Below are 14,450 nucleotides of genomic sequence, written 5' to 3' on the forward strand. Positions count from 1 at the left end.
CCTCTACCTCCTGGGTTCAAGCTATTCTCATACCTCAGCCTCCCAAGTAGCTGGGATCACAGACGTGTGTCACCACACTAAGCTAATTTCAGTATTTTGAGTAGATATGGGGTTTCACCATATTAACCACGCTGGTCTTAAACTCCTGATCTCAAGTGGTCCTCCCGCCTCAGCCTCCCAAAGTGCTAGGGTTACAGGTGTGAGCCACCAGCCCGAGCTATGGTTTTTGAGAGAATTGAGATGTGGCAGCAAGGTAAAGCGATTTAGCGTGTTTTTTCCCCAAGATCACTGCTTGAAACAGCAGGGTAGTCAAGGATCAGGGCCATTAATCATTTCAGGCAATAACAAGAGGAGCCTGTTGAGAATGGGCTCTCAGCCGATTCTGTCTGCCACCTGTACAGCACATTGCCAGTAGTCACACTGCTCACTGCTTACACTGTCAGCAGGGCAAACGCTTTGTTAAGTCAGGGCCTCACAGAGTTACCGCCTTCATTGAGAATTTCCTGTGGCAAGCACAAATTTCTCCACCTACTCATTTCTCTTCCTTATTTTCTCTTCCTTCTCTTCTCATATCTGCCTCCTTATGGAGTATGGCTGTGATATTTCTAATGCAGGGAGTCAGTTCAGCTGTCTTGGTCCTCACAATAATAATTTGTGGAAAGACACACTCTGGGGAATCACAAACTAAAAAGTAGCCTGAAACTGTGGGTAATTCTACCTGGATATACTTTAAGCAGAGGGAAACAAAAGAGAAGACTCACCCATGAAGGCGTCCTTCCCTGCAGCCCCATCTGATATCACACATATCTGGCACCTAAAGAAATGTATTAGGCGACTGGATACTTCGGGCCCACAGTCCTGCTTGACAGGACTTTCAGTGGGTTCTGTAGGTCACCCAGGCTTGTCTAAGCCATTATTTGCCCCTTGATGTATATTTATATTTAATGAGAATAGAGATTCTTGGGTAAGTTGAAGAACTCAGTATCTAGTTATTTCAGATTTGGATTCTCTGCAGCTTCTGCATATAGCAAATGGATTGTTACCCATGAGAGAACTTCAACAACTGTAAAGCCTTGTGTTGAGTAAGGTGGTTTTAGTGATTATCATGGCACCAGGAATTACAGTCCTTCTCAGATTCTTGGCATCCTTTTTTTGCTGGGAGGTGGGGGCAAAACACCTTGTCTCCCCCTCCACAAAATAGGGAAATTTTTACTATTGGTGTGTCTTTTAGTGTTCGACAACCACTTCTACATTTGTGTGTTTGTGTATGTGTCATTAACTGGAACCATTTCTGAAATGTATCAGAAATAGTCAGAGCTTAAAGATTCTTCCCAAAGAATAAACTTTTGGCAAATTAGAAGGTCTTTTATTCCTCCACTTCGCTGGTTTGTCCCTTTTGAGTGATAATGGTTCTTGTCTGGGTTGGAGGGCTGTGTCAGGTTTTTGTGTGGAATTAGGGAGTTAATGCATGTTTCACTCTACTTGTTGATAGAGCGGTCGTACAGGTTCAGTCTCTGGTTAGGGGTTACCATTGAGAATTACTTTTGTGCCTTTTTTTTGAGATAGTGTCTCACTCCCACCCAGGCTGGAATGCAGTGGTATGATCTTAGCTCACTGCAATCTCTGCCTCCTGGGCTCAAGTGATCCTCCCACCTCAGCCTCCCAAGTAGCTGGGACTACAGGCACCCACCACCAGGCCCAGCCAATTTTTGCATGTTTTTTTAGAGATGAGGTATCACCATGTTGCCCAGGCTAGTGTCAAACTCTGAGCTCAAGCAATCTGTCCACCTTGGCCTCCAAAAGTGTTGGGATTATAGGCGTGAGCCACCACATCTGGCCAGAAATTGCACTGTTTTGTTCACTTTTATTTCTTCAACATGTAGCACAATGTTCTAACCCACGGTAGGCAATAAAACAGTTGGTGAGTGAGTAAGTGAATGAAGTCCCCAGAGCTCCATGTCACATGTGGGGCATTGAATGAGTCCCTGGCCTTATTTTGAATAGATAGTGATCTCTTGTACAGTCTTAAGCCCTGGTGACCTGATATTTCTGCTTACATGCCGTCTTGGCCCTTGCCAGACCTAATAATGTACCATGCAGCCAGTATCTTCTCTGGGACCCCCAGAAGGTCAGGGTCTCTGGTCCTAACCATAACCTGATGACCTCTCACTCTTGTTTTCTGCAGGTTGTGGACCTGGCCTATTAGCAGATGCCAAGATGCGGGTATTTGAACGTTCAGTGTATTTTGGCGATTCCTGCCAAGATGTTCTCAGCATGCTTGGCTCTCCACACAAAGTCTTCTATAAATCAGAAGACAAGGTAGGGGAAGTGTGTTTATAGAGTAGGCAGTCTCTCTCCTTTTTTTCAATCAACACCAATTGAATATTAAGTAAATATAAACTGTTTGCTATTTTCCCATAGAATTTGTTCTAATTAAAGCTAATGGTAAAGTAAATTGAAAACTATTTTCTAACCCCTGTAGTCGTTACCCTGACTCTGTCCCTCTCCATAGTCCTTACCTTTCCTTGGAGACCAAGGCCCAGTCCATAGTCAACAACAGCTGGCCACCTCTCCTCCTAGATTGGTCAGCACCAGCAGCTGAGAATCCCCACACTCTTGCATGCACCACAGCTTAATGTTACACAAGGAACACAATTTGTAGACTTTTAGTTAATCCAGAACTGTATTAGAGGGGTGGATTTTAATTTATGGTTATTTTTTCCCTACAGATGAAAATTCATTCTCCTTCCCCTCATAAACAAGTTCCATCGAAGTGCAATGACTACTTTTTTAACTATTTCACTCTTGGAGTGGTAAGTTGTGATTCCTCAGAGAAGCCTTTCATTTCTATTGAGATGGGCAGTGCACCTTTGCACATTTGTGTGTTCACATGTAGCTGGAACCATGCCTGGGCATTGGGGAGCCTGGCCCCAGGTGGCTTTGCCCAGGGTTGTTTTGCATAGGCTCTGGTACCAAAGTAGACCTTTCCTGCAACCAGGATTGCTGAGGAACACTAGGTTCCCTCGTACATGTTGACTTCTTTTCTGAGGGAAACATGTTCCACAGATGGAGGCCTTAGAAATCATTCAGGTTAAGCTGTTTGAGGAACTGTCTTCTTGTATAGTATAGGACCCTCTTGAGTGGACAAAATGGAGACTGAAAAGGCTTAGAGACAGTGGGGCGTGCTTGTATATTTTTAGAGGACCACCTCAGAGACATTGCTGTTACTCTGTGCTCTAGACCTATGGAGCTGGATGTAGCTGGTGGCTATCTAGTGCAGACAGTCCAGCTGGTGGGTGACATGCAGGCATGAGAAATGATTGTGTAAACAGTGTTTCAGCAGGAAACATCTCAGAGGGTAGGGCTGGCTTGGACCATGGGTCTTGTAACCTTTGAGCCAGGGTCTGAGGTCCTGAGGCAGCAAAGAGTAGATTTCAGAGAGGGAGAGAGGAGAGACTGAGTCTGCCCATGTGAGAAAGACCAAACACAGGAGCCGAGAGAAGTAGGGGAGCTGCTGTAGGATCATGAACTCCTGAGAGTAGGATGGTGGCAAGAGGGAACAGTGCTGTTGTAGCTGGACCTCTGGTTCAAGGGCCGGTGATGATAGTATCTCAAGAACCTTAGGGTGTTGCTTTTCCAGCTGGAAACTTCTGTGGCAGTTGGTACCTTTGCCCGAGTTTTTGCTTGGGCCCACTGGGCTCTTTTCTCCCACTCAGCCTGGCAGGCTGCATTTGGCTTATGCTACTAGCCTACTAGATTCCATACCTGCCAAGGGCAAGCCAGGCGCAGAGCAGCAAGAGGTGTGTGAGCAAGTGAGTGTGGGGTCCGGCCACTGTGCACAGCCAGGCATGCTGTAGCAGGGTGGGCAGCTCCAGACACCATCACAGATGCTGGTTCCATGTAAGGCCTGAGGCTGGATCACATGTACAAGTGGCTTCCATTGTGGGCACCCATGTCTGGACAGGGAGAACGCAGTGGTGCACAGAAGCTTGGAGACACCAGGAACCACAGAGCCCCAAACACCATGTCACAGCTCTGGTGCAGGGAGCCCCTAGCTCTGGACTCCCGGAAGGGCTACAGCTATTCTCTCCTTCTTGTCGCTCACAATGTGGAAAGCGGGGCAGGGCATTTCAGCCCTGTTTATGTTATAGCTCTTTCAGTCCCACCATTCGGTGGGTCCCAAATTCTTGTCCCACATCCAGGAAGAATGAGGTATGTGGACAGCTGGAGGGTGAACAAGAAGGAGAGGAGCTTTATTGAGCAACAGAACAGTTCATAGGAGACCCATAGTGGGTAGCTCCTTTCTGTAGGCAAGTCATCCCGAGGAGTCAAGGAGACCTAAAGTGGGTAGCTGCTTCCCACAGCTAGTAGTCTTGACGTCTGTCCAAGTCCAGCTGAGTCCCGAGTTTTTATGGGCTCAGAAAGGAGGAAATGCATGCTGATTGGTCCATGGGCAGGCCCGGAAACAGCACCATAAATTCTCGCTCAGGCCACGAACTCAACCCAGAGCTGACAGCCCGGCCCCCAGGCCTCAGGCTATATCCCTGGCTTGAAGGTGAAGTTTCACCTGGGACCCGGCCCTTTCCACCCAGGAGCCTTTCTGCTTCCTGCCACCATCAACATGCCGTCCATGGTGTCCATGCTGTTCATGCCAAAGCAGCAGCGGGCTGGTATGTCAGTGTCACCCTGAGTACGTCTACTCCCAGCCAGGTTGCAGCAGTGGCTGGGCTCAGCCACAACTTTGCTTCTCCCCAGAGCAGGCACTGGGAGTGGGGAGAGGCTAGGGAGTGGGAGCAGGCACTTTCAAGCCTGCTGGGGCAAGAGGCCTCCTGGACTCCCAAGTATGCAGGGATTCCAGGGTCTGGAGCTATGGCTGGGAGGCTGCAGCTACACCCAGGAGCATGGGCTCCTGCCCTGCCAACTCAGTAGAGGGCAGGGCTCTCACCTATTCCCAGCGTCCACAGGCTCTGCATAGTTCTATGGGAAAATGGAGGCCCCTTTCCCTGCTGCAGCTGGTGTCCTCACAGCAGCTACTACAGATGGGCCATTGCTGCTATCAATAGGTGGCAGGGAAGATGGAGAGAATGGACTATCCTTAGTTGGACTTAGTTGGCTGTGGGTACAGGGGTAGAGTCAGAGGTGACCCTGAGGTCACAGGCCCAAGCAGCTACCTGGATATGAAGCTGGGAAGGGTAGGGGATAGGAGGGAAGTGTTCACTGGGTGGCATCAAATCCAGGTCCAAGACCTAGAGAGCGGTCAGGCAGGGGTTGCCAACTCCCACAGAGGGTGTAATGAAAGCCAGGAGTGTCTGGCAGATCGTGAAATTCAGAATAGTCAGGTGGCCTTGAGCCCCTCAAGAATCAGGTGACTTGGCCGGGTGCAGTGGGTCACGCCTGTAATCCCAGCACTTTGGGAGGCTGAGGTGGGTGGATCCCCTGAGGTCAGGAGTTCAAGACCAGCCTGACCGATATGGTGAAATCCTGTCTCTACTAAAATTACAAAAATTAGCCAGGCATGGTGGTGTGTGCCTGTAATCCTAGCTACTCAGGAGGCTGAGGCAGGAGAATTGCTTGAACCCCACATTTGGAGATTGCAGTGAGCCAAGATCATGCCACTGAACTCCAGCCTGAGTGACAGAGTGAGACTCCGTCTCAAAAAAAAAAAAAAAAATCAGGTGACTGAATCTTCTTGGTAGCTTTAGAGTCAAAATCTGCTCTCAGTTACATTTTTTATCAGGTGCCATTGGCAGGAAAGTTCTCCCTTACAATGTTATTGTGCCCAAAAACTGGTAGCTGCAACCCCTGTTCCTGTTGGTTCTGTAGATGGTTGGGTCCCCCCTTCATTGAAAATGTATAAAAGCTGGTTGTCCTTCGTTGTCCCCTGAACTGTTGTCTGGAAGAAAGGTGATGCCTGCAGGCATCCTCATTATGGAATGGATTGGGTGTCCCAAGTTGGACATGCCCTTGGAAGGCCCCTGCCCTGCCTCAATAACATTCCCTCCTTGAGTACACTTGTTTTCTATCCCAGGACATCCTCTTTGATGCAAATACACACAAAGTGAAGAAGTTCGTTCTACACACCAATTACCCTGGGCATTATAATTTCAACATGTGAGTACACTTGTACCTTCCCCGCTATGAAGTGAGCTTTGGGCTGAAAACCCTAGGAAAGAGCTTGTGGCTTTGGGTGTTCACTAATTTATCAACACCTGAATGCTTGCTGTTTCATGGGAAGTAAATTTCCTGAGTGCTTGCTGTGTTCCGGCACAGTGTCCAATGCCTTACATCTTTCTGTTTGAACCCATTTTATAATTAGGAAAATTGGTTCAGAAAGCTTATCCAAGGTGATAGCTCTCCAGACCCCAGGGCCAGGATCTTTTCTGTTCGACTTCCGTGCATAAATCTGGCCTCCCCCAGTGAACACTGTCAGGGGCTCAGAGCCAAGGCTTTGGGCAGGTGTGTTTGGTTCTGTTTCTCCTGGGGTGTGGGGTTGGAATATGGGAGTGGTCAGGCTTCCTAGGAAGCCCAGCCTTTATCCATCTGTCTTCTCTCTAGTTATCATCGCTGTGAGTTCAAGATCCCATTAGCCATAAAGAAAGGTGAGTAGTGAAAGCCCTGAGGGTAAGGGAGGGATTTTAGAGTCTGTTTTCCACTATGAGAAGGGAGAAAGATCCAAGCAATGGTTGAGTATGTGGAGCCTCTGCCCATGGCCTCAGTTCCTCTGGGATGGGCTTATTGTTCTGGGGCTGCAGTGTTCTTGGTCTGGGTCTCCTAGAGACCCTTGAGGCCTTATCCTATGACTGTGGATTGCTGGCCTCTGGAGGGGAGAGTTTCTTATTACAGATAATCATCCAGCGGTACCCAGCCCATCCTTGGTGCCTGCCACCTACTGCCAGTTGGTATAGCTCACACCTGACTGGCCTCCCTTCACCTCTCCATCCTCTTCCACCCTGGAACTCCAGAACAGCCTGTTAATCCTCCCCATGTACTCCAGCCCCAGTGCAAAGGGTCACCAGGTCTGGATCCTACCTAGGGATGGGGCCGCAGGTAGGCTGGGCCAGCTACCAATCTGCCCCACTGTCTTTTCCTTTCAGAAAACGCAGATGGTCAGACAGAAACGTGCACAACCTACAGTAAGGTGAGCGCCTGTCTTCCTACCTGATACAGCCTAAGAATTAGGTGGACATAGCCTATGGGCAGTCTGTGGCCGTGTCCTCAGGGCCAGCCATTGGTCACAGACATGTTCATGTCCCTACTAACCCCTGCTCCCCTCTATCCCTCTTGTAGTGGGACAACATCCAGGAGCTCCTGGGTCACCCTGTGGAGAAGCCTGTTGTCCTGCACAGGTTAGTGGGAGTTTAATGTCCCTGGCCACCCCACCGGACTCCTTAGAGCCCAGAAAGCCCAGGGAAGCCTGACAGAGTGGATGTTTCTTAAAAATTACAGAAGTTGGGCCAGGCATGGTGGCTTACGCCTGTAATCCCAGCACTTTGGGAGGCCAAGGTGGGTGGATCACAAGGTCAGGAGTTCAAGACCAGCCTGGCGAACATGGTGAAACCCTGGCTCTACTAAAAATACAAAAATTAGCTGAGTGTGGTGGCACCTGTAATCCCAGTTATTCGGGAGGCGGAGATGGGAGAATTGCCCAAACCCAGGAGGTGGAGGTTGCAGTGAGACGAAGTTGCGCCACTGCACTCCAGCCTGGGTGATAGAGCGAGACTCTGTTTCAAAAAATAATTACATAAGTTTCTAATGTTGCCACAAGCGTACTTCCTGCCCCACCTTGCACATTAGGACTGAGCCAACTGTTCCGCGTGTTCACCTTTGATAGAGAGGCTGTCCCCAAGGGTAGCTCCCCTCTCCCCACCTTATCTTCAGATATGGGGGCCTTCTAACTCTTAGTTATTCAGAACGAAGGAGGGATTGGCTGGCTTTCCTGGGCTCTCTTTTTCCCTCAAAGCTGCTGCCTGCTGAAGTCCACAGCCCCATTCCTGGTTGCCATGCTGCCTGAGATTCTCACTCGAGAGGGCCCTTTTGGCTCCTCACACCCTACTCCAGTTCCAAAGTAACTTTCTGTACCCTATTGGGCTATGTAGGATTCTGAGTTGAGTGGGGCCATCCCTACCCCGAGGACCTTGCAGGCCTATGTGGGAAGCAGACATACTCTCATAGCTGTGAGAAGCTACTGGCCAGTAGCCCACACCCCAGAGAACACTGGATGCCTTGCTTCAAGGCTGTGGCCTCTGTCTGCCCCTTTATAATTCTGAATCTCTGGCCTCAGGTCTTCCTCCCCAAACAACACCAACCCATTTGGCTCCACATTCTGCTTTGGTCTTCAGCGAATGATCTTTGAGGTAAGCCATGGAGGCCCTAGAAATAAACTGCTTGGGGGGTTGCTGGTCATGGCAGGGCCACATAAATGGTGGAGGGAAATTGGGGAGGGCCTAACTTCCCTGTTGGGCAGATTCATCCTTCTCCCGCAATCCTGTCTGCTGCATACCTGGCTTCCTCACACTTACCAGAGAGGGTTCAGAAATGATGTTGAGAAATCTGGGTCACAGAGGCCAAAGCAGTGGTCTGTATCCAACAAGACGAGAAGTAATAGATCCCAAGTTTCTATCTGAAAACATGAGTATAGAAGGGAAGGGGGAACCACAGGGCAAGTGGGGCCCAGCTGAGGGTGTTGAGGGCCCTCCAGTGGCAGGTGAATGCATTGTAGGGTAGTGAGTGGCTCTGGAGGCCCCAGTGACTTGGCAGGAGGAGGAGCTGCCCTTTTTTTCCCTGTGGATGCCAGTATCTCCAGCAGACACTTAACAGTTCCAGAAGGACTGGACAAATGGCCGTGGTAAAGGCTATGTATCAACCATTGATAAACAGGCATATCTCAGGCAGAGGGGCCCTTAGCATGAACCAGGGGAGGCTGAGGAGTCGGGAAGCCCAGCCCTCACGTGCAGTTGTGTCACACAACCTCCAGCCCTCTTGCACAGGATTGGTCTACATCCCTTTACCTCTACCCCTTGACCCACTGTCCTCTTCTCACACCAGGTCATGCAGAACAACCACATTGCCTCGGTGACCCTGTATGGCCCCCCTAGGCCTGGTACCCACCTGAGAACATCGGAGCTCCCCTAGGGACATCACCACTCATGCCCCTCTGTCCCGTGTAACTGTGCATCACATCCTGCCCAGTGGGCCTCTGTACCACCCTGTGGGTTTTCTTGGACACCTGGCCAGTGTTGAAGGGCTGCTGTGATATTCTGAAGTTGGTCTCAGGCTGGGTGCTCTGCCATGGGCTGAGCGGCCCAGATATTCTTCTGTCCGTCCTTGGCCTGCTGATGTCAGCAGGGGACACAGACTGCAAAGAGAAGCACAAACTTTGAGCCTTGATTCCTGGACCCAGGAGCTCTCAACTAACATGCAAGGAGGCAGGACACATCAACGCTTGTCACATGCACATTGGGAAGACTTGGGGCTTTTTCTGTGACTGAGGGCACAGGCACTGAGAATAAGAACAAGCTCCTGCCTTCAGCCCCACATTGCCACCTGACCCTTATGGCAAGCAGGTAGCGTGTCTGTAATACTTGGTTGCGACATTTGCACTACATCCACTTTAGTTACTTGATAAGCTGGCTGTGGCCAGGGTGGCCCACCTGCCCTTCCCTGTTCCTTTTTTGCACGCGCTCCCTGCCTGGGCACACCAAACTGGTTGAAACACAGCTTTCTACCATCCAGGAACATGCCCAGGCCTGGTTCTCACCCCTCTTGGAGTCAGCTTTCAAGATTGCCTGTGTCCCTGCTCTGCCACAACCTGGCTGGCAGGGCTGCGTGTTTCCATCCTGTTTGCCTCTTTTATTTAATGCCAAAGTTTTAGCCAAAGACATCTTCCTACTTTTGTTGTTTCAGCATTTTGTTCTGCACTGTGGGCTGGCTCCCTGCCTCAACCCTGGGCACTAGCCCCTGGCTGGGCCATGGCTCAAAGCCTTTGGGGGCTCAAGGAAGGCTTGGCTGCTCAGTCCCTTCATGGGTCTTGCTAATGGAAAGTAGCATATATGTGCTTTAAAAATATTAATCCTTTTGAAAAGAATTGAGAAGAGAAATGTATAATTTTATCCCATTTTTAATATTTTGGTCTAGCAACTTGTGATACATAGATGACAATTTTGTGAGTTTTTCAAATGTGTGTACAGATTTTTGTAAATACGACTCTTTTGTAATTAACTCATGTACAGCCTCATCCTGTATAGTTTAATGATGAATGTGCAGGGGACCTGCCTCAGGCCCCTATGCGGTTCCTGGGCCTACAGCCAGGCTTGTGTGGCGCTCCCATGACTTTGTGACTGACTGGTGTCTTCCCATCTGGACTGTGGCCTGGGCAGAGCCCCTTGCATATCCCATTGTCAGGGGCAGCCAGGACTCTTCCCATCCTCCTGGAATGGGGGAACCTTCCTCATCCCCTGCCCACATCCCCTCTCCAATAAAGCACCTATGCCCTCAGCAATGGCCTGCCATGTGCTGTTGCTGGGATGTTTGTACTAAGCTAAGTGTGAGTATTGGTTTTTTGAGCAAGGGAGTGGTTGAAGAATACGGGGAAATGAATAGTTGTGGAGTCTCAGGGGAAGACATTCCTTCCCTCCTCTGAGGGAATACAGCCTCCAGTGGGAGACTGGCATTGTTGCGTGGGTTCAAGAGCTGGGGAAAGACTAGGTAGGACCGTGCACTCATTTGTCCCTTATGTGTGGCTCCATCCCTGGTGCTCAGCCACACCTGGGCCCAGGAGAGATTGTGGGAAGCACAATGTCTGTTTTCAGATAGAGCTGTGGCAGAGTGCCTGCCAGGTTCATGAAGGCTGTGGCGGCCGGGGCCCCTTCATCTCCCTGTGGGGGCTCCTGCATGCGTCCGTGTCAGCCTTAGGGATTCCAAACCCAGGAGTGTGGTAGGATTCCATGAGTCCCTGCCACTCCACCTGAACACACGTGTGTGCTACTAGGAGGACCAGACATGTCCGCTTCTCTGAGGCCTGTTAGACAAGAGATGGTCCTCTATCACCCAGCCTTGGCCAGCTCAAAGGGTCACCATTACATGGGTTTCAACCCGGTAAGGATCCTGTGGAGACAGGCACCTGGTGATCTGCCTGGGAAATTCCTTCAAGCTTCCTCCCGCTCCATCCTGGATCCAAGTAAGGAGCTTGGGGCTATAGTGGGGAGCTAGGAGTTCCACTGGAAAGGGCCTGCAGCGACAGGCTGTGGATGCGCACAGGCTGGTCCATGTGGGCCGTGCAGCAGGCGCCACATAAGCCAGATGTCAGCAGCTGAGAGCCCGTGCACTACAACCAGCTCGCGGTAAAAGCAGGGATCGAAGGTGCTCAGATGAGGCGCGGCTGAAGGCTGGGAGATGCCAAAGGTGCGGAAAGCAGGATGAGGCTCTGGCGTGAGCCGCAGGCGTTGCAGACACATGCCCAGAAAGACGTCGTCGATGGGGAAGAGCTCGACCTGCGCACATGCGCCAGCTAGGCGGTGCAGCGTGGCTCCGGAAAGCACAAAGCCACCACCACCCGCGTAGGCAGGATAGGCGGGCAGGCCGTACACGGCCTCGGGGATGTAGTACTTGCTGGCCCGCGTGCGGATGGGCCGCGCCTGCACAATCACGTCACCAGCAAGCAGGTCTTGGGCTGGATCCCGCGGCGCCAGGAACTCCAGGAGGTTCCCTACATTCACGAACACATCGGCGTCGCCCTTAAAAACGAAACGCACGTCGGGGCAGAAAGCTGAGGCCCAGGCTAGAAAGTGGATCTCCTTGAGCGTTAGGTTAAAAAAGGTGTCGTCGAAGGCCCAGAGCAGGATGTCCGCAAATGCACGACTCTCGGCCTGCAGCAGGGCACTCCAATGGGTTCGCTTGCCCCCGACGTCTCCTGCGCCGGCCCGGTCCGAGCCTACGCTCCTGGGCACACCCAGCAAGAACACGCGGCGCACCAGCGCCCCATGCACCCGGCCCTCCGCGCCCCACGTCTGGCGCACGGCTTGGCGCCGCTCAAAGTCCGCTGCCACCGACTTGACAGCAATGAGAAGGTCCGGGCGGCCACCGGGTGCGCCGTCGCCACGGCACTTGTGCGGCTGGTTAATGAGCAGCGGAAAATGTCTCTGGTCCTTGGCGCGCAAATAGCCAGCAAAGTCAAAGTGTCCCGTGGGCGTGGGCGGCGCCGGCGTGTCCCCTTCGTAGGCCGGCAGGGCTGCAACCGCATCGGGTAACTGGAACATGCGGGGTCTGGGGGTGGGCTTCGGTGCCGCCCTCCCTGGCGCCTGAGGCGCGCTAGTCGTTGGGGCCATGCCGTCGCGCTGCGCATAGAGTAGGAGACCCAGGGAGGCGCCGAGGAGCAGTGTGACTGAAGCGTCCCTGCGTAGGCGCAGCCGCCTCCTCATCTCCGCGCTGCCAGTGCCCTCCCTCCCCTGGAAGGGTCGCAGTCCGCTGCGGCGGGCAGCGAGCCCCGCCCTCCCCAGACAAGGGGGCGGGAGGCCACGCCCCGGGGGGGCTCCAACAACCGGCGGTGGAGCCCCTGGCGTCTTTCTCCTCCTCCCAGCCGGGACGGGCAGCCTGAAGGGACAAGAAGTTCCCCCATGTAGCCAACTTCCCCCAGCCTCAGCTCCGGCCCAGGACTGCGCCCCAGGGCCAGGCAGGGAGACAGGGAGCCTCGGCCCCTAACCTCCCTCCTCCCCAATGCTGAGGCCGAATCCCTTCCACCCCTGCCATCCCCTCAACGTCGGGCCCTGGGGTCCTGACACTCACGCTTGGCCCTCGAAGTGGCGCAGCCCCGGACGCCCTGGCCTCCGGGACTCAGCGCAGGGTCCCAGGGGCCGCCAGGGACCGGCCTGAGCCAGATGCAGCGTTGGCAGGAAGGGGGACCAGGGCCATGCCACGTGACCCTCCAGCTGTGCGCGCCCGGACCTCTGGAGCTCAGCTCCGCCCCGGCGCCAGGAGGACTCCAACCTCCGAGTGGGGACTAATCCCTGAGAGGGAGCCTCCTCACAGTTCCTCTGGGAAGGCCTGTTCTGGGTGCTCACACCCCAAATCCGCCTTTCCGGGGGTTGGGAAGAAGCATCAACTCCTCTGGTTAGCTCCCCACAACGCTCCACTCCCCATCCTGCCTCTCCAGAGTGGGGCGGAGCCTAGGCTGCAAGGAGCCCCCGAGCGAGCGGGCCAGTTCCAAATGCGCATGAACCTGGCCACCATCCCGGGCCTGTCCTGCAGGCCTGTCCTCAGCAGCCCTGATTCCATCAGGCAGGGTGCATATGCTGCCCTTGAGACACATGGCTGCCTTCTCACTTCTGGCTCTGCCATGCTTCCGACCTCCAGTAAACACACGCAAGGGACAAACAAGGCAGCCCACCCAATCCTCAGGACAACCCTACCAGCAGCTCTCATTCATGCCCAGATGGCGACACTAGGGGCTCCTGCGGAGTTAAGTGACTTGCCCAGAATCCAAGGGCCAGAAAGCTCTGCCCCCGGGTCTTCTGAAATTCAGTCTAGGATACTTTTTTTTTTTTGAGGTGGGAGTTTCGCTCTGCTACCCAGGATGGAGTGCAGTGACGCTATTTCGGCTCACTGCAACCTCCCAGATTCAAGCGATTCTCCTGCCTCAGCCTCCTGAGTACCTGGGATTACAGGCACCCACCACCACGCCTGGCTAATTTTTGTATATTTACTAGAGACAAGGTTTCACCATGTTGACCATTCTGGTCTTGAACTCCTGACCTCATCATCCGACCTCCTTGGCCTCCCAAAGTGCTGGGATTACAGGCGTGAGCCACCGTGGCCGGCCAGTCGAGGATTCTATCTATCTGTCCTTCCTTGCCCCTCTCATCCATCCACTGGGATACAGAACAGGGGGCCAACCTAGTCTGCTTTAATTTCACAGGCAAGCACTTCAGCCTGTCTCCCTGGGGGCTAATGAACCTGAGCCCAGACCCAGGTGCAGTTCTGAATTCCCTGGTCCTCAGAATAGCCTCCTGCAGGTAGAAATGATCAGGCCTGTGCTGCTGCAGGTCATACTAGACTGGCAGGGATGGGGACAGCCTGGGAAGGCTCCTCGAGGAGGCCTTGGTTAAGGGATTGCTCTGGGATCCAGGTGGACAGAGGTAGTCTGGGATGGAGGGCTAAGTCCCTGCCCAGCTCAGCTGCCAGCTCTCTCTTCCTTGGTCCCAGAGCATGTGGTGGAGCCTGAAATAGACAGCCTCCACCACTCTCTAAGAACCCAGCCCCATCCTCTGCACAAGGGCTAGATCTGCTCCTGATGGCTTCTTCCCACCAATGTTCAACCTTAAAAAGCCAACTCTGGGGCCGGGCGCGGTGGCTCAAGCCTGTAATCCCAGCACTTTGGGAGGCCGAGGCGGGTGGATCACAAGGTCAAGAGATCGAGACCATCCTGGTCAACATGGTGAAACCCCGTCTCTACTAAA

At 52.8% G+C, this 14,450-nt stretch overlaps 2 protein-coding genes across 4 annotated transcripts in view; one reads left to right on the plus strand and one right to left on the minus strand.

The window, feature by feature from the left end:
• The window catches only part of CUNH16orf70 (chromosome unknown C16orf70 homolog), a 43,547-nt gene extending 33,011 nt beyond the window's left edge, over positions 1-10,536 (plus strand). For both annotated transcript variants that reach the window (XM_017539266.2, XM_017539267.2), the window contains exons 10-17: positions 2,186-2,319; positions 2,730-2,813; positions 6,029-6,111; positions 6,556-6,599; positions 7,095-7,138; positions 7,288-7,346; positions 8,282-8,354; positions 9,046-10,536. In XM_017539266.2, coding sequence (XP_017394755.1) covers positions 2,186-2,319; positions 2,730-2,813; positions 6,029-6,111; positions 6,556-6,599; positions 7,095-7,138; positions 7,288-7,346; positions 8,282-8,354; positions 9,046-9,132 — 608 coding nt within the window. In that variant the 3' untranslated portion in view covers positions 9,133-10,536. The remainder of the gene's footprint in view (positions 1-2,185; positions 2,320-2,729; positions 2,814-6,028; positions 6,112-6,555; positions 6,600-7,094; positions 7,139-7,287; positions 7,347-8,281; positions 8,355-9,045) is intronic.
• Positions 10,102-14,450, minus strand: part of B3GNT9 (UDP-GlcNAc:betaGal beta-1,3-N-acetylglucosaminyltransferase 9) — an 8,162-nt gene continuing 3,813 nt past the window's right edge. The window contains exons 1-2 of one of the 2 annotated variants that reach the window (XM_017539270.2): positions 12,781-13,547; positions 10,102-12,588 (exon numbers count right to left, since the gene is read on the minus strand). In XM_017539270.2, the coding sequence (XP_017394759.1) occupies positions 11,205-12,416 (1,212 nt within the window). In that variant the 5' untranslated portion in view covers positions 12,417-12,588; positions 12,781-13,547 and the 3' untranslated portion in view covers positions 10,102-11,204. Of the gene's footprint in view, positions 12,589-12,780; positions 13,548-14,450 lie in introns of those variants that run through there. The other variant, XM_017539269.2, reaches the window with a different exon arrangement.

Source organism: Cebus imitator, unplaced genomic scaffold (genome assembly GCF_001604975.1).
Source record: "Cebus imitator isolate Cc_AM_T3 unplaced genomic scaffold, Cebus_imitator-1.0 Scaffold118, whole genome shotgun sequence".
NCBI lineage: Eukaryota > Metazoa > Chordata > Mammalia > Primates > Cebidae > Cebus > Cebus imitator.